At 39.5% G+C, this 20,000-nt stretch overlaps 1 protein-coding gene across 1 annotated transcript in view; it reads left to right on the plus strand.

The window, feature by feature from the left end:
• adcy1b (adenylate cyclase 1b) overlaps positions 1-20,000 on the plus strand; it is a 78,030-nt gene that overhangs the window by 44,876 nt on the left and 13,154 nt on the right. The window contains exons 5-13 of the mRNA XM_060875166.1: positions 4,675-4,802; positions 8,816-8,974; positions 12,075-12,216; positions 12,835-12,990; positions 14,297-14,491; positions 17,861-17,958; positions 18,160-18,244; positions 18,781-18,870; positions 19,217-19,479. Coding sequence (XP_060731149.1) covers positions 4,675-4,802; positions 8,816-8,974; positions 12,075-12,216; positions 12,835-12,990; positions 14,297-14,491; positions 17,861-17,958; positions 18,160-18,244; positions 18,781-18,870; positions 19,217-19,479 — 1,316 coding nt within the window. The remainder of the gene's footprint in view (positions 1-4,674; positions 4,803-8,815; positions 8,975-12,074; positions 12,217-12,834; positions 12,991-14,296; positions 14,492-17,860; positions 17,959-18,159; positions 18,245-18,780; positions 18,871-19,216; positions 19,480-20,000) is intronic.

Raw genomic sequence — 20,000 nt, forward strand, 5'->3', positions numbered from 1 at the left:
TACACCATTAACACTACACCATCAACACCACCATCAACACCATTAACACTACACCATTAACACTACACCATTAACACTACACCATTAACACTACACCATCAACACCACCATCAACACCATTAACACTACACCATTAACACTACACCATCGACACCACCATCAACACCATTAACACTACACCATTAACACCACACCATTAACACTACACCATCGACACCACCATCAACACCATTAACACTACACCATTAACACTACACCATTAACACTACACCATCGACACCACCATCAACACCATTAACACTACACCATTAACACTACACCATTAACACTACACCATCGACACCACCATCAACACCATTAACACTACACCATTAACACTACACCATTAACACTACACCATCGACACCACCATCAACACCATTAACACTACACCATTAACACTACACCATTAACACTACACCATCGACACCACCATCAACACCATTAACACTACACCATTAACACTACACCATTAACACTACACCATCGACACCACCATCAACACCATTAACACTACACCATTAACACTACACCATTAACACTACACCATCAACACCACCATCAACACCATTAACACTACACCATTAACACCACACCATTAACACTACACCATCGACACCACCATCAACACCATTAACACTACACCATTAACACCACACCATTAACACTACACCATCGACACCACCATCAACACCATTAACACTACACCATTAACACTACACCATTAACACTACACCATCGACACCACCATCAACACCATTAACACTACACCATTAACACTACACCATTAACACTACACCATCGACACCACCATCAACACCATTAACACTACACCATTAACACTACACCATCGACACCACCATCAACACCATTAACACTACACCATTAACACTACACCATCGACACCACCATCAACACCATTAACACTACACCATTAACACTACACCATCGACACCACCATCAACACCATTAACACTACACCATTAACACTACACCATCGACACCACCATCAACACCATTAACACTACACCATTAACACCACACCATTAACACTACACCATCGACACCACCATCAACACCATTAAGACTACACCATTAACACTACACCATTAACACTACACCATCGACACCACCATCAACACCATTAACACTACACCATTAACACTACACCATCGACACCACCATCAACACCATTAACACTACACCATCGACACCACCATAAACACCATTAACACTACACCATTAACACCACCATCAACACTATTAACACTACACCATTAACACTACACCATCAACACCACCATCAACACCATTAACACTACACCATCAACACCACCATCAACACCATTAACACTACACCATTAACACTACACCATCGACACCACCATCAACACCATTAACACTACACCATTAACACTACACCATCGACACCACCATCAACACCATTAACACTACACCATTAACACTACACCATCGACACCACCATCAACACCATTAACACTACACCATTAACACTACACCATCGACACCACCATCAACACCATTAACACTACACCATTAACACCACACCATTAACACTACACCATCGACACCACCATCAACACCATTAACACTACACCATTAACACTACACCATTAACACTACACCATCGACACCACCATCAACACCATTAACACTACACCATTAACACTACACCATCGACACCACCATCAACACCATTAACACTACATCATCGACACCACCATCAACATCATTAACACTACACCATCGACACCACCATCAACACCATTAACACTACACCATCGACACCACCATAAACACCATTAACACTACACCATTAACACCACCATCAACACTATTAACACTACACCATTAACACTACACCATCAACACCACCATCAACACCATTAACACTACACCATCGACACCACCATCAACACCATTAACACTACACCATTAACACTACACCATCGACACCACCATCAACACTGTTAACACTACACCATCAACACTACACCATTAACACTACACCATTAACACTACACCATTAACACTACAGCATCGACACTACACCATCGACACTACACTATTGACACCATCGACACTACACCATCGACGCTGCACTATTGACACCAACACTACACCATTAACACTACGCCATCGACTCTACACTATTGACACCATTAACACTACACCATTAACACTACACCATCGACGCTGCACTATTGACACCATTAACACTACACCATCGACGCTACACTATTGACACCATTAACACTACACCATTAACACTACACCATCGATGCTACACTATTGACACCATTAACACTACACCATTAACACTACACCATTAACACTACACCATCGACGCTACACTATTGACACCATTAACACTACACCATCGACACTACACCATCGACACTACACTATTGACACCATTAACACTACACCATCGACGCTACACTATTGACACCATTAACACTACACCATTAACACTACACCATCGACACTACACCATCAACACTACACCATCGACGCTACACTATTGACACCATTAACACTACACCATTAACACTACACCATCGACACTACACTATTGACACCATTAACACTACACCATTAACACTACACCATCGACACTACACAATCGACGCTACACTATTGACACCATTAACACTATACCATTAATTCTACACCATTAACACTACACCATTAAAACTACACCATCAACACTACACCATTGACACCATTAACACTATACCATTAACACTACACCAACACAATGAAATGAATGACCTGTTTTCTCAAGTCAAATGTTCACACACAGAGAATGTGATATTCTCACAGAAATAATTCTCTTTGATGTGATCACTTATTCCTCAGGAATTTCACGTGTTTGATTCACGTGTGCAATTTCTAGACAGTACAAGGTGTAAAACGTACAGCAAATGTGTTGCAGGAGCTGATCAGATGCATGAAAAAACCTCAGGATTGATCGGATCTACGATGCTCATTCAATTTCATGGACAGTTTAACTTGCCCAGCCGCAACACACACACACACACACACATACACACACACACAGTTGCGTGAATCGACAACAAAGGCCTGTGTGTCAGACAACAGCAAGCATGTTGATGAGATTGTGAGCTCTTGACACTCTAAGCCCATGAATGTTCTCATGCACACACGCACACACACACACACACACAAACACACAAGCGCGCGCGCGCACACACACACACACACACACACACACACACACACACATGCACACACACAGTAGCACTGGAAATTAAATGAAGTCATTAAATAACCCAGTTTAGCCTCTGTGTGTGTGTGTGTGCGTGTGTGTGTGTGTGTGTGTGTGTGCGTGTGTGCGTCCTTCTCGCTGCCCTTCAATAGCTCAGAACCTGGAGAAATGTGTAGCAGTCAATAATGTTAGTGTAGAGGTGTGTTTGGATTTACCTCACTTTATTAAAACCCTCGTAAACCAACTTAAGTGTGTGTGTGTGTGGGGGGGTGTTTGTGTGTGGGGTTTGTGAGTCGTTACACATCAGAGAAAACCTTTCAGCAAAGAAACTGTGCACCAACACCACGAGTTGTTTAGGAAATGAATCAAATCTACGGGATGTATGCAAGGAATAAAATACTAAATGTGTCCTGCTGCTGTAGGCAATACAAATTCCCTGTGAGTCAGAAAGGGGTGGAGTCAACCAAGAAGAGACTCCGCCTCTCCAGATATAGAACTGTTACATCATCAAAGGAGATCTTTGGAATCAAAGAGATCTTTGAAAGGAAAGAAAAAAACGTATTGCTTTGCTTCACTCTAAAGTCAAACCAAATCATGTCAGTAAACAGATTGTTGAAAAAGTAAATGCCCCCCCATTGCTAATCAGACCCTCCTGTATTTTCCTTTAATTTGTCACTCAGCTATAAGTCTGACATGAAGAAATAAAGAACATAAGGAAATTAGGAGCTGACTAGTCTTATCCTACTTCACTTCGCTCATGGGTTACTGAGTGTTTCATTTCTCTGGCCACAAACTTACGAATCTGATCAGCTTTTGGGTGCAAGTTTGGGTCAATGAATATAAACCAAATGATACAAACAAGCAAAAGAATAAACAAGCAAAGAAAGATTATTTGTGTTTGAAGCAAATGATATAAATAAGCAAGAAATAAAGAAATACAAAAATAAACAGACAAAGAAATAAATATTTATTTTTGAAGAAAAAACAAAGAAATAAATATTTATTTTTGAAGCATATGTTATAAATACATATAAGCAAATAAATAAACAAACAAACATGAGTTGAACAAAAAAAATAATGATATAAATAAATACTCAAACAAACAAATAGACAAATAAATATTTATGTTTAAAGAATATATTATCAATCAGTCAATCCACTATTTTCTGAGATTCTACATTAAAAACAAAAAATAAACAATCTGAAGCCAAATAAATACCTTTTACAACACTGAAAATTTTATTCCTCTTTATTTTGTCATAATTTCTACATGAAACGTTTAAAGTAGTTACAATTTCAGGACGTTGTGATGAGGTAAACATTGTATAAAATGAAGCAGAAGAGCATTAATCCTTTTCTCTGGCCCCGTGTGTGATGGACAGGAGAACCACTGCAGGCGCATTAAGATTCTGGGTGACTGCTACTACTGTGTGTCAGGACTGACGCAGCCCAAAACTGACCACGCTCACTGCTGCGTGGAGATGGGGCTCGATATGATCGACACCATAACGTGAGTTGATGTTCCTTTGCTTTATTCCTTAACTGACTGCTCACACACACACACACACACACACACACATACTACTTCATATACACTGTCCAGTGTGCTGAGTATTAAAGATTTTTAACTTGACAGGCTAGCTGGAGGATTTTAAGAATGATTTGGATGAGGAAAACGACTGTATGGATATTTTCAGTGAGAAATCTCATAGTTGAACCGGTTTGGTACAGAGGAGGGGGGGAGGATGTAAGTGGTTAATATTAATCCTAAAGAGCTGATTGGCTCATAGAAACAGCAGTAAGATGTGTGTGTGTGTGTGTGTGTGTGTGTGAGAGAGAGAGAGAGAGAGAGAGTGTGTGTAAGTGGTCATGGCTAATGTGTAATAAAGCTTCTTATTAATACTAAGCAGCTGATTGGCAAGTAGAAACGGTAGTAAGGAGTGTGTGTTTGTGTCTGTGTGTGTGTTTGTGTGTTTGCGTGTGCGTGTGCGTGCATGTGTGTGTGTGTTTGTGTCTGTGTGTGTTTGTGTGTTTGAGTGTGCGTGTGTGTGTGTGTGTGCGCATGTGTGTGTGTGTTTGTGTCTGTGTGTGTGTTTGTGTGTTTGAGTGTGCGTGTGTGTGTGTGCGCGTGTGTGTGTGTGTGTGTTTGTGTCTGTGTGTGTGTTTGTGTGTTTGAGTGTGCGTGTGTGTGTGAGAAAGAGGGGGGTGGGGGTAACATGCACCAACAGTATCTACATCAGTAATTTCTCATCCATCAATTTATTTCTTCTCTTTTTCTTTCCTATTATAACCCACTGGGTGGAGCAACCAACCTTTCACTTGACAGCCAATCAGTTTCCTTGAATCATTCCAGAGGGAGATTTGGCGTTTGCGTGTATCTGCATCATATCAGAGATATGCCGTGTGCTCCATGTTTGCAGAAACTTACATCCTTATCAACTCCTTGACTCATTTTAATTCGTTCATTCGATTCGATTCATCCGAGTCATTCTGAGGAAACAAAGCATTTGCAGATCACAGTAACAGAAATTTCCTTCATATTTATCAGACCAACACCTTATACATTAAACACATCCCTCTCGTTTCTTTACTTTGTCTCGTCTCTGGACACACCCACATTGTGTGTGTGCAGTGGCGGTTCTAGGATTTTTCTGTAACAGGGGCCATTAAGGGGCCACATGTTACATTCAGGGGCCAAGTACAGGGTACATTCAAGCACGCAAAATAATTTATTCAGTACGGTGCAAATACATTTCGGCAGTCATTACTTTTTCAAACGCTCGAGTGCCGCCAATTGTTTGGGTGTGGAATTGCATCCGTGATCGTTGTGAAAAATTCTCCGGTTGCTCTTCTCGTTGACAATTCTCGTTGGAACGGGGGTCAATCAGGGGCCAATCAGATTTCAGCAGGGGCCAGGGCCCCTGTGGCCCCGCCTCTAGAACCGCCCCTGTGTCTGCATATGTGTGTTTATATACATTTATATACACTTACATAAAATAGATACGTTTGTGTATATTTGTGTTGAATTTAATTCACTTTGTTTATCTAGCACTTTTAACAACTGACATTGTCTCAAAGCAGCTTTACAGAAATATAGGAACAGAATAAAAAAATCATCTCTAACATTTATCTCTAAAGAGCAGGCATGAGGAAACGAATTTGAAATGAAAGAAAAAAAAATGTTAGCTCCCTCTGTGCCCTCTGAGGACCAAAAGGTCTTGAGATGTCTTGAGCAGCTACCAGAACCTATTTAAGTTCACTTTTCTCCTGCTGAACGATCTGCTACTTTGTTTTCTCTGCGTGATGAAAAAGTATTAAGGAATCAGTGGGTGAGCAAAGTGTCTTGATCCCTACAGAACCTTTCTAAACTAAGCTGTTATGTGTATGTGTGTGTGTGTGTGTGTGGTGTTTGGTGTCATGGTATCTCTTCGCTGCGGTTCCAGAGGGGAATTCAGGAAGGGAACCCGGTCCCTGAACACTGAACACTGAAACTCGCAGAGCTTCTGTTTACATTCCATTGTTTTGCATGTTTGCTTAATTCGAATGCTGAGCATGCGAGAGAGGGAAGCTGAGCAGATGGAAATCTCCCATCCTGCTCCGCTTCGCTGCTGAGCGTCCTTTTCTGTCAACAGCCTTCTGCTCCACACTCCGAGGGAGAATTATTTGCTCGTGCATATTTTGCTTTATTATCCTAGCTGTAGTCGGGTGACTAGAAAAAATCATCCTGATTCCCTGAAGTCATTTTTAAAAAGAATCTGACAGTCATTTCACATTTGCAGAATAGAACTATGTTGCCGTTGTGCCCTCATTGCATAGCTGGAAGCTCAAGCCCCGCCCCCTTTCTCATCTCCCTGCTCAGCAACTAAACTCAGATAAATGATACTCTATTTACAGAAACCCAACACTGTCCTGACTAATACTATGGGTGACTTGCAGTGATAAAATAATTAGCTTGTTTATACTGATTAAAAATGTCCCATCAGTCGATTTCAGTGTGCTGGTAAAAATTTACTGAGTCTTTACATTAATTGACTCAACTGAATCGATTCATCTCGTTCATCTCAGTCCTTGAATATTGTTGTAAGCTGCACATAAAATCGGTTACTATAAACACAATTACAGATTCGGCTCTAACGAGAGCTGCATGTTAACGCCGTTCAGGGTTTTATTTAAACAGATTTATTTAAATGAAGTGTACTAACGTGTCAACAAAACCGTTCCACACTTGTTTGCGATACGCCTTTCGTTCATCCAGCTTAAAGTCCCTAGAGATGTGAAATCTCTTCAGACGAGTGCACTCTTCTTTCCCGGAAGCCACACAAATCAGTGCGCATGAAAAAAAAAGGGGAGAGAGGAGAGACGTGTGAGCACTGGAGCGTCTCTGTGGCTTATCTCGCTTTACCATACACACGTGTATGAACACCAGCTCAGAGGGAGGAGGAATACAGAGAGAAGGGATACATCTAATGACTTTTTATACTTCTGTCATTTAGAGCAATTTCCACAGAATGTTTATTGCATTCCTTACTATTTTTACCAGTGGTTGTAACTCCAGGTATTTTACTTCTTCTTCTTCTTCTTCTTCTTCTTCTTCTTCTTCTTCTTCTTCTTCTTCTTCTTCTTCTTTTTCTTCTTCTTCAACATCATCACACAATGGAGAAAAATGTCTGCTTAATGGTGATCACTTATAGAAATGAGTCATGTGTGTGTGTGAGACATTTGCTGAGACATTTAACAACGGCACAAACTGACCATGATGTCCGATTACAAAATTTTACCCCAGTTCCTGTCTTCTCCTCTCCTGCAAACAGCTCCTGCTTATCTAAACAGCACAGGTAATGCTTTAGCATCTGGATGTTCCCCTGCCACAAGGTCTGTAGATAACTGACTCACCTGTGGCTGATGGAATGTTGATCAGAGATGTTGTGCTTTGTGGATGGTTCATATAACACACATACAGCATGGACGATTATATATATATATATATATATATATATATATATATATATATATATATATATATATATATATATATATATATATATATATACTTTAGATCACTAGACTGATGCTCATAATGATGCGTGGGTGTTTTCCTCCGGGTTCCTCCGGGTTTCCTCCAGTACAACATCTGAGGGATGTGGTAGCCTAGTGGTTAAGGTGCTGGACTACCAATTGGAAGGTTGTGAGTTCAATTACCATGTCTACCAGGCTGACGCTGCGGGGCCTCTACCCTCAGTTGTATAACATGAGATAAAAATGTAAGTCGTTCTGGATAAGGGCATCTAATAAATGCTGTAAATGTAAATGGGTTCTATGGTTTCCTCTCTAGTTCAATGATGTCTTGTAGACTCTAGGTTCTCTGTGACCCCATATACTGTAGGATATATGGTACAGAAGATGAACGGATGAATCGCATGATTCACAAACTTGGGTAACATGACATTAGGTTGGAACCCAGATGTTTGTCCACACACACAAGGCAACTCAGAAGCTTCAATGAGGTCCTATGTTTTGATGTAGGTCAGTGGCGGAGGCGACGGAGGTGAACCTGAACATGCGTGTGGGTTTACACACGGGTCGTGTGCTCTGCGGTGTTCTGGGGCTCAGGAAGTGGCAGTATGATGTCTGGTCCAATGACGTGACCCTGGCCAACGTGATGGAGGCTGGAGGGCTACCTGGGTAAGAGTGCAGAATGTATCATCACACACACAGACATGCACACAGTTTTGTACCAAATTATTTGCTATGCCTTTGAAGACATTGCTGTTAAATTTTCACTCTCGTCACCTTTTCATTAAAGCTTGATGATGTTACACTCACACAGTGTGCAGCACCACTGAATGTAATTACATTATGTTAATAAATGCTAATCAGGTCAATCAAAAAACATTTTTTATTTGCCTTTAGTGGGTTTCAATCCTGTAAGACTGTACTGTCAGCTTATAATATTAGAATTTTCTACACCTAATTGATTATGGTCTTACGTATGAAATGATTATTATTCCAATAAACTTTTGGTTTTAAACGACACAGGATTTCTGTATGAGGTGATGTTTTCTAAACATTCATTATTCACAACAAAAACAGAACTTTTTATTTCAAAATAGTATCTCATTCATTTTGACTTAGTAACATATTTCAAGATACTGTATTATCTCATCGTTTTGGCTTATTACGTCATTATTTGGACAGTATCTCAGTGTTTTTGACATCTTGATCTCATTATTTTTAATTTACAGAGAGACTAAGTATAAACGTTCTAAAACAATGAGATAGTATAAAAAAGGGAAGTGGTAGTTCAGTACTGATTGAAGGTCATAAGTTCTTCCCCTGAGAAAGGCCATTAACTCTCAATTGCTCAGCTGTATGAATGAGATAAATGTAAGTTGCTGGCGTCTGCCAAATGCCGTAAATGTAAAACGTAAAACAATGACAAAGAATGAGATACAAAGTCAAAATATTAAGATAAAGGCTTTAAACCAGGAATAACAAAATAAACTAGATTTGTAAAGTTCGTCCAGACAAACTTTGATGTTGGCTTTGACATGGCAAGTATTCGCAAAGGCCGGTGCTTTTTGGAGGCGAATGGACATAAGGGTCAGTGTTACTTTTGGAGGCAAGTGGGCAGAAAGATAGGGTGCCAAAACATTTGGAGGCAAGTGGAGACAAGCATGTGAAGTTATTTGAATACTCCTGAGGAAGTTCCTCTCATTGTTCTGAGTGTTTTGATATGTCACATGTCCATGTTGTAAAAAGTTTTTTGATTTTGCATATTTTGGGGGCGGGGCTGCGGCACAACCGAAAGGCCAGTCGGTACACCAATTTAAAAGTTTGTAAACTTTTGTAAACATAATGAGTAAAATAACATGTTACTTAGTCAACAAGATGATATCTTGTTATGTAATGTAATGTCTAATATCTTAGTACAAGACAAATGACCTTGACAAGACTTCAGTACTTCAAGATATTATCTTGTGCTTCAGGGTTTTGGGCTTTAAGCAGTACTATAGACTCTAGACAATAAAGTCTATTCACTATCTCATTATTCTGACTTTGAATCAAATTATTTTACAGTATCTCATCATTTAGATTTTTTCAGATCGACAACTGCCTCTTTACATTGATGATTAAGTCATCAAACAGGATATTATTACTTTTTTATTGCATTTTTTTAAAGTATTTATTCTAAATTGAGTCAGATTATTTCCAAATAATATGAGAAGTACTTTGCTTATTTTCTTTGATGTTTTCTAACCACAAAATTCCAGAGCTGTTACATCAAACCTTATCGTTCAGCTCCTTGACTCATTCTGATTCCTTCATTTGATTCGATTCATTCGAGTCACTCTGAGGAAACAAATCATTTGCTGATCACAGCAGCAGAATTTTCCATAGTATATCAAATCTGAATAGAAATATATGTGATCTGTTTAAATCACGAGAAGGCTAACATTTTTGTAGTGCCTTAATCACACTCTCATCATAATCTCTTCACAACTGGTGAACGTGAATCATATCATATACGACCAGAGTGGCCACTTGTAACACAAGGGAAAAAGGTCGAGATCGCAATATATAATATAGAGAAGAACCAAGAACAATGCAGTTAAAGCCATTTCTTTTAAATCATAAACAAAATCATGCCTCAGCTGTGCGAATGGAGTAGCTGGAAATCTTATTGGAATGAAGCCAACTGAATGTTTATTATCCCTGAATACATTTACAAGGAGATTTATCCTTGATTTATGGATCGTTTTGAAAGCAAAATGGCATCATATCGCAATTTCTGTCCTCGTTCCGGAAGCGACACTCGTACTGACTCAAATTCCGAACGTTCATTGCGTATGAATAAGTTATGAGCTGCTGCGAGAGCCGGCGTTTTATGATTGATGTGGTTAATAACAAAGCCTTTTGGAAGAACGGTTATCTAATATGCTAACGCTAATTCGAGAGTGTTAGCTATCTACTCTAATGGATAACAAAACACTTCATATATTTAGATAAGACTTAATAGGACATCGCTTAAAACCCATTTCCTTTATCTTAGAACTGCGGTCGTTTCTGCTTCCAGCTCTGTGGTGTATGTACGGGAAGAAAGAGACAGAGAGAAAGAGAGTGAGAGAGAAAGAAAGTGAGAGAGACTGTAAAGGAAAATTCCACCCTGGATAACTGATAATGTTGAAATATTTGTGAGGCGTTTAGCGGTTCTGGTGCTAATTTTTTGGCTTGTATTGTATGTTGTTATATTTGTGAGGTGTTTAGCAGTTCTTATTGCTAGCTCAAGCACAATTTTATTAATAGGAGTAAAAAAAAATTCTGTGGTGTCAGATAAAAAAACAAATGCTACCACCACCATGTTTCATGCAGATCCCAATTTTGGGTAGAGAGTGGAGACAAACGCTGTCCTCAAAATCCCAGTTATACAACTTTATGGCAGAAACTCGGTTCGGCTAGTTAGCTTTCTTTATGAAGATGAAGAGAGCTATGGTGTTGATCTCACTATTTGCATTATCGTTGAAGATTTGGAAGCTGATCTGTTTGCCCAGAGTGTACAGATGATGAGGAGAGACATCTGGAGATACTAAAGAACTAAAGAGCCGAACTCTTAAGGGCTAAATCACACTGAAACCGTTGTCAGTGGCTAGTCGAACGTCATTATGGGTAACTTAGGAAAGTAAAAGTTTACACTCAGGACGTTATTAATAAATACGTCTCACAAATGGTTTCAGGGAAATTTTTTTTTCTTTTAAAGTGCTACTTTCTCCTGTTGCCTAAACAGGAAAGTGCACATTACTCGCGCCACGCTAGATTGCCTGAACGGTGACTACGAGGTGGAGCCAGGAAATGGGCGAGAGAGGAACGCCTTCCTGCAGAAACACGACATCGAGACCTTCTTTATAGTGCCATCTCACCGCAGAAAGGTGTGTGTGTGTGTGTAAAATCTTACTTTTAAATGCGTGTGTCCTTTGGGAATTTGAGGATTTGTGGGATTTGGAGGCGTCTCTGGTGAAAGAACGTTCCTCAATCTGATCAATCTGCTTCACGTGCTTAGTCAAATCATGTTTAACCAGCATTAATGCTGTAATCGAAATACAACTAAGATACAGATATTATATTGTTAATGAGTTTCTCAAAAATCTCTTCAATTCTCTCCCGCAATACCGTTACGACTGGAAATGAACTATAACACTTGTGTAAGCAGCTTTTTGTAGGAATTGAGAAGCGTCCTCTTATCAAGCCTCTTAGCTAATCCTCTTAGCATGAATTCTGATGTATGGAACGTAGAGAAAGACAAACGTGAGAAGCTCCTTAATAAGCCATAAAGTTTAAACACCGTGTGCTGGATTTGTTGTGCTGGATAATTTCCTTTTTCAACAAAATGCTAACAATGTTTTTTTGCTTTATTTGCTTCATTCGCTCTTGCTTTCAGAACCAACGGTGGTTTAGTGTCAGCTATAGTACTAGCAACGATTCTTAGCCTGAACATCATATGAGGCTTGTACTGATTTGTGCTGTTTCCTGTTTGTCTTTACTCTCAGATCTTTCCTGGATTGATCCTTTCCGACATCAAACCTGCCAAAAAGATGAAGTTTAAAACGGTGTGCTACCTGCTGGTGCAGCTCATGCACTGCCGCAAGATGTTCAAGGCTGAGATCCCCTTTTCCAACGTGATGAACTGCGAGGATGGGGACAAGGTAATGAAACACTGTGTGTGTGTGTGTGTGTGGTTACTGGTTACAGCTGCATTATGGTTACGATTATGTCGGATATATTTCTCTTATGTTTTAGTTAAAATATACATATATTATTACATTATTATAATATAGTTACATTATCAGTGTAACCGTTATAATATAGTTAGTTGTATAACATAAAAGGTTATAAAATGGTTATCATTAAAGCATCTATAACATGGTAATGATAATAGAACAGTTAGATTATTTCTGTAACAGTTACAGTATAATACGGTTACGTTTTGGATTTAAAAGATATAATATGAACTTTAACGTTGTAACGGTTATAACTTGGTCCCGTAATCATTTTAATGGTTTTAATACAGATACATTATTATTGTAGTGGCAATAAAGAATGTTTTCATCATTGTAAGGGTTATAATAGGCTAAAGACTTCACTGTAAGGCCGTTACTACGGTCATGTTATTGTTTTATGTTAAGTTAAGGGTTGTAACATTGATTATATCAGAGCAATGTTCATGAATACTGTACAGTAGGTTGTAGTTGTATCAGTTATAATATAGTTACGTTATTGTTATGGTTGTCGTTACATTAAGATCATTTTAAATACATTGGTCCAAATGCAGCCATCAGCTGTAGTGGGTCTCTCACACACACACACACACACACACACACACACACACACACAGGATCACAGGAATGTGTTTCCATTCGCACCGTCCCACTTTCACTTTTCTTTCTTTCTCACCCGCCTCCCCAGTGTGATGTTCCTCAGCAGTACACATCCAACCTTCTCTCTTCTTCTTCTTCTTCTTCTTCTTCTCCATCTGTCTGTATGTCTCTCTCTCTCTTCTTGTACATCTCTATAATTACCTCTGTCTCTCTTCTGTGTTCTCTCCCTCTCTTGTTCTCTCACACTGCTGTGAATGACCTTTTTTAGCGTGCACTCTTTTCTCTCAGTGGAGACTTCCGCTGATATGCCTCAGTATTGATCGCGGAGGCTTCCTGATGTGAAGGAAGTAGGGTTTTCCTTTATTTTTAGCTCTGTTTTCTTTAAACAAAAATATCTGCAGCTCTATCTGGTTCTGCTTATTCATCTCTTGGTACATGTTAATAACAGAACGTATTCAAGCTCCTGGATGGAGTAAAAGGTCTGACACGGTTTCCAGAATCTTGCATGGCAAACATTTTTTCCAACATTGTAGAAAAAGACAGCCAGGATGGCATGTAATTATTAAGCCATGCTGTAAATCTGTTTAGCTTGAGAATATCATAAGAGTACTTCTGTCCTGCCCTGTGTCCACAGAGGAGAGTTCTGCGATCGGCTCCGGAGAAGCTGCGTAATCGGACCTTGGTTTCGGCCAATGTGACCCAGAGCAGCCCCGGCACAAGGGTCAACCGCTACATCGGCCGCCTGATCGAGGCGCGTCAGACAGAGTCGGACACAACTGACTTAAACTTCCTCACGCTCATGTACAAGTGCTCCGAGCGGGAAAAGAAGGTGAGCTACATTATCATCACATCTACAATTCCCAAACATTAACATTATAGAGCCTCAGATTAGATCCTCATCTGAGTCAGAAAAGTCCTGATGTACAGTTGCTTGAAAAAGTGTTTGCCCCCTTCCGGATTTTTTTTTGCACATTTGTCACACTTTAAAGTTTAGATGAAACAAATTTAAATATTAGTCAAAGATCACACAAGTAAATGAGGGTTTTTATTATTAAGGGAAAACAAAATCCAAACCCACATGGCCCTGTGTGAAAAAGTGTTTGCCCCCCTGTTAAAACATAACTTAACTGTGGGTTATTACACCTGAACTCAAGTTCTCTAGCCACACACAGGCCTGATTACTGCCACACCTGTTCACAATCATGAAATCACTTAAATAAGACCTGACTGACAAAGTGAAGTAGACCAAAAGATCCTCAAAAGCTACATCATGCTGAGAGCCAAAGAAATTCAGGAACAAATGAGAAAGAAAGTCATTGAGATCTATCAGTCTGGAAAAGGTTATAAAGCCTATTTCTAAAGCTTTGGGGCTCCAACGAACCACAGTGAGAGCCATTATCCACAAATGGTGAAAACATGGAACAGTGGTGAACCTTCCCAGGAGTGACCGGCTGACCAAAATTACACCAAGAGCGCAGCGACGACTCATCCAAGATGTCAGAAAAGACCCCACAACAACATCCAAAGAACTGCAGGCCTCATTTGCCTCAGTTAAGGTCAGTGTTCATGACGCCACCATAAGACAGAGACTTTGCAACAATAGCCTGCATGGCAGAGTTCCAAGACGAAAACCGCTGCTGAGCAAAAAGAACATAAAGGCTCGTCTCAGATTCGCCAGAAAACGTCCTGATGATCCCCAAGACTTTTGGGAAAATACTCTGAACTTACTCTGAGACAAAAAATACTCTGAGACAAAAGCTGAACTTTTTGGAAGGTGTGTGTCCCATTACATCTGGCATAAAAGTAACACTGCATTTCAGAAACAGAACATCATACCAACAGTAAAATATGGTGGCGGTTGTGTGATGGTCTGGGGCTGTTTTACTGCTTCAGGACCTGGAAGACTTGCTGTGATAAATGGAACCATGAATTCTGCTGTATATCAAAATATCCTGAAGGACAACATGCAGCCATCTGTTCGTGACCTCAAGCTGAAGTGAACTCGGCTTCTGCAGCAGTACAATGATCTAAAACACACCAGCAAGTCCACCTCTGAATGGCTGAAGAAAAACAAAATGAAGACTTTGGAGTGGCCTGATCAAAGTCCTGACCTGAATCCTATTGAGATGCTGTGGTATGACCTTAAAAATTCGGTTCATGCTCCATAACCATCTAATGTGGCTGAATTACAACAATTCTGCAAAGATGAGTGGACCAAAATTCCTCCACAGTGCTGTAAAAGACTCATTGCTAATTAGCGCAAATGCTTGATTGCAGTTTTTGCTGCTAAGAGTGGACTAACCAGTTTTTAGGTTTAGGGGCAACACTTTTTCACACAGGGCCATGTGGGTTTGAATTTTGTTTTCCCTTAATAATAAAAACCTTCATTTAAAAACTGCATGTTGTGTTTAATTGTGTTATCTTTAACTAATATTTAAATTTGTTTGATTATCTGAAACATTAACGTGTGACAAATATGAAAAAAATAAAATAAAATAAAGGAAGGGGGCAAACACTTTTTCACACCACTGTATTCCATTTACATCACATAAAGGGAAAGCATTTTTAATCTCTACATATCATCTCTGATTCGTGTTATTCATAAAAATGTGTGACATTTCCGACTGTAGTGAGAAAAGAACAGAAATCCTGTTTACTCCAAACACACAAACTCACTCGGGATATCAGTAAACATTTCCTGAACAGAATTATATTTCTGAACTTCGAGTGCATTGCTGGAGCACGGCGGATATTTTGACAGCCGGTTTCTGATTACGGACCGAATTCCAACAGAATCTATCATTCAGCATGTGAAAGGTTTAGTGAGAGTCAGATTTATTTTTTTTTAAACTATTTCTTAACGTGCTCCTTCCAGAACATCCTCTTTCCAAAGAAGACACGTAAACAAAAAAGCAAGATTTCACAAAAGTGGACTCAGCAACAGCTGAACTTTTTATATTATTTCAGTTTATACTGTCATAACCTCTCTACTAGGGGTGTAAAGATATGAAATGACTAAAAGGCCATGACCCGAGTTGATTCACAATAACGGCTTCACGGATTGATTCAAATATTTTCATCTCTCAAATATTTGTGAATACGTTTCTAAATTCTGCCAGAAATCTGATTGAATCGATTGTCATTTTAAGCGGAGCTCCAAATCGGCTAAACTGCTCGCTTTCCTTCACCTCATTCTCAGGCTCCGTATGTTACATTGGTGCCTTTAAATGCTACGGAATAGCTTTTTACCTGCAATGATTACTTCCTTTAAAGGTCCTAGCATGTATTCAGATGTTGACACACCATCCTCAGCCAAAAATCTCCTCAGCAACAGCTGAAAGCTTTGCCTCAGGTGTGAATTACTCATTAACTCCGTAGATCCTTTCAGTAAGAAGATTTTTTTTCACTTTCTACCTGATATTTAAAGTGTGACTTCAGTTTTATTGTTTCAGTGGAAGATTTAAGAAGTAAGAAATAAAACACTTCAGGATGAAGTGTGATGAAGCAGAGTTACAGTTATCACCCTGAACTTGATCCTGAAGTCTTTTATTCCTGTTCCAGTTATTACAAAGGTTTTAATTTGTTTATGGCTACAAGACAGGTTTGCTATGTTCATGTTACACAGAATTTACAGCAGCTATAAGAATACAACAAACTATAAAGGCTGGTACAGTGTGCTGACACTGGAATGCTAAATAAATGCTAAATAAATGCTAAATAAACAACATCTTGTGCTGTCAGCGATGCGGGGATAAAAACAGACCCAAATGCAGGATAGCTAAAATAAACTGAAATTATTAACTTAAAAAACATGAAACAGGGACAAGGACCTGACAAACGACATGAGGAACGAGACAAAAGACGACAAGGATTTTGCGCTGCCATAGGCAACGTGCTACGGCTAAATAGACATGACAATTAACACATGAGGAACAGGTGTGCAGAGGCGGGGAGGAAGGGACAAGGGCGGGGTAGACACGTGACACAGAACATCCTGACATGTGGAGACAAAAAGTCACCATACAGTATTCCCAAGCTATTGCTATCTAAACAACACTGTATTCGTACAAACTTGTGAGCTGTACCTGTACTACTGTCAGAGCTGCTGTTATAGACTCCTGACCAATAAGATTAGAGATAGCAGACACACACACACAGAATACAGATACTATTAAAAGTATCTCTGTTTTCTTCGCAGTATCACCTCATCCATGACGAGCACTTCACCAGCGCCGTGGTGCTGTCGCTAATCCTCGCTGCCTTGTTAGGCTTTGTCTACCTTCTCATCATGCCACAGTAAATCTACAATATTTTCTTAGCACTTGCCTTGGCTGCTAAGCTAATCCGAACAGTGTTTGCTAGCATTCTCAATCTCAGATGATCAGCCATCAAAGTTTAGAGGAAATACCATTTTTCTTGCTAATGACATACTTTGTGTATGCTAACCTATCAGTTAACATCAGATCGTTTTTTCTCTTTCTGTTTGCTGAACCTCAGGGGGACAGTAGTGTTGGTGTTGCTGGTTTTCTGCATCTGTTTCCTTGTAGCTTGTATCATGTACCTGCATGTCACTAGAGTGCAGGTAAACTATGAAACTTTCATGATTTACTACCCTGCAAGTCGTTTTTTTTTTTCAGTTGCTAGTTCATGCATGGCTAACTACAGAAGGATTTACCACAATTTAGATCTTTTCCAGTTAAAAACAAGATGGTTTCAATTATTAGTTTTTCATTTGGGATGTTAATAGCTTGTGTGCAAAACCTAGAGATGTCCACATCTATGATTTAGATTGTTAGCACTTTGGTTAGCAGCTAAAATCTCATCCAGGCATCTCGACTTTATCCAGATAACCTTTATCTTACAAATTCATGCGCATGTATCTTGTCAGCTTTGAACAAAATGACAAATATTTAGAGTAAATTTGAGTTATCTAAGAGCTTCATAATGATTTAAAAGGAGAAACAATGACATGCTTCAAAGTCAATTTGTGCTAATCATTTCATTTTGTTCAGAATAAAGTCTGTATCGAGTTCACTGCTTGTAATTGCTATACAGTATGTGGATTTATGAATTTGAATTCTGTGTGTGTGTGTGTGTGTGTGTGTGTGTGTGTCATAGTGTTTTCCCGGGTGCCTCACCATTCAAATCCGCACGGCCCTGTGCGTGCTAATAGTGCTGCTAATCTACTCTGTGGCACAGGCGTGTGTGGTAAGGCTTTGTTTTCATCATCAACATCAAAATTAAATTTAACATTATATCATAAAACATATTAAGCACGTTTACACTGACCTATTTTTTAAAATGTAAAAGCTAATCTGATGCTGTATTTTCAGTTAGCGATTAGCAGTTGTGTAAGATGGTGTATGTGATAGCATAGTTGCTGTTAATACATCTGCCAAATGCTGTAAATGTAAATGTATTAATGGAGTATAAATGGCGAAAGAAATAATATTGTGTTCCATTTCATGAGTTCATCTGTCCAAGTGAAATAAGGAGGTGAGAGTAAAGTGGTGTTTAAGTCCAGATGAGTGTGTCACAGCTGCTTCCTGTCCAGGTGGGCTGCATGCCCTGGCTCTGGGCCTCCACCTCCAACACCTCTATAGTGATCATAGACCTAGTGGGTGGAGCTAACCGCACCATGCCGGAGCTGCCCTGCGACGGGGTGCAGTACGCCTTCCTGGTGTGTGTGGTAGCCACGGTTACCATGGCGCTGTTCCTGCGAGTGTCCTGGCTGCCCAAGCTGCTCCTGCTGCTCCTGCTGGCTGTCAGCTTCATCACTGTGCTGGAGCTGAGCGGATATCGCCGAACTGTCCCCGGGTCAGAGTTCATACCTCTGTGTCTGTGTGTGTCTGAAAGAAGGAAATGAAGGGAGGGAGGGAGGGAGGACAAGAAGAAAGAAAGAAAGAAAGAAAGAAAGAAAGAAAGAAAGAAAGAAAGAAAGGAAAAAAAGAAAAAAGAAAGAAAGGAAAGAATGAATGAATGAAAAAAGAAAGAATCGGAGAGAGAGGGGAGGAAAAAAGAAAGAAAGAAGAACGGAAAGAAGGAAAGAAAGAAAAAAGAAGGAAGGAAAGAAAGAAGGAAGGAAAGCAAGAAAAAAAGAAAGAAAGAACGAATGAACAATCCAACTCTTAATCTGAGATGCAGCTCATCGCCCAGGGATTGCTATTTATTTTTTGTAAATAATTGTATGTAAATAATTTATAAGCTGCCTAATCTGTCTAGAACAATCTAATCTACCTGTTCAATCTAGATCTAATCTAATCTCTTCCTAATCTACCTTAATAAATTTAATCTGTTTAATATATCTAAATACTCTAATCTACATGTCTAATCTACAT

This window comes from Tachysurus vachellii, chromosome 7 (genome assembly GCF_030014155.1).
Source record: "Tachysurus vachellii isolate PV-2020 chromosome 7, HZAU_Pvac_v1, whole genome shotgun sequence".
Lineage (NCBI taxonomy): Eukaryota > Metazoa > Chordata > Actinopteri > Siluriformes > Bagridae > Tachysurus > Tachysurus vachellii.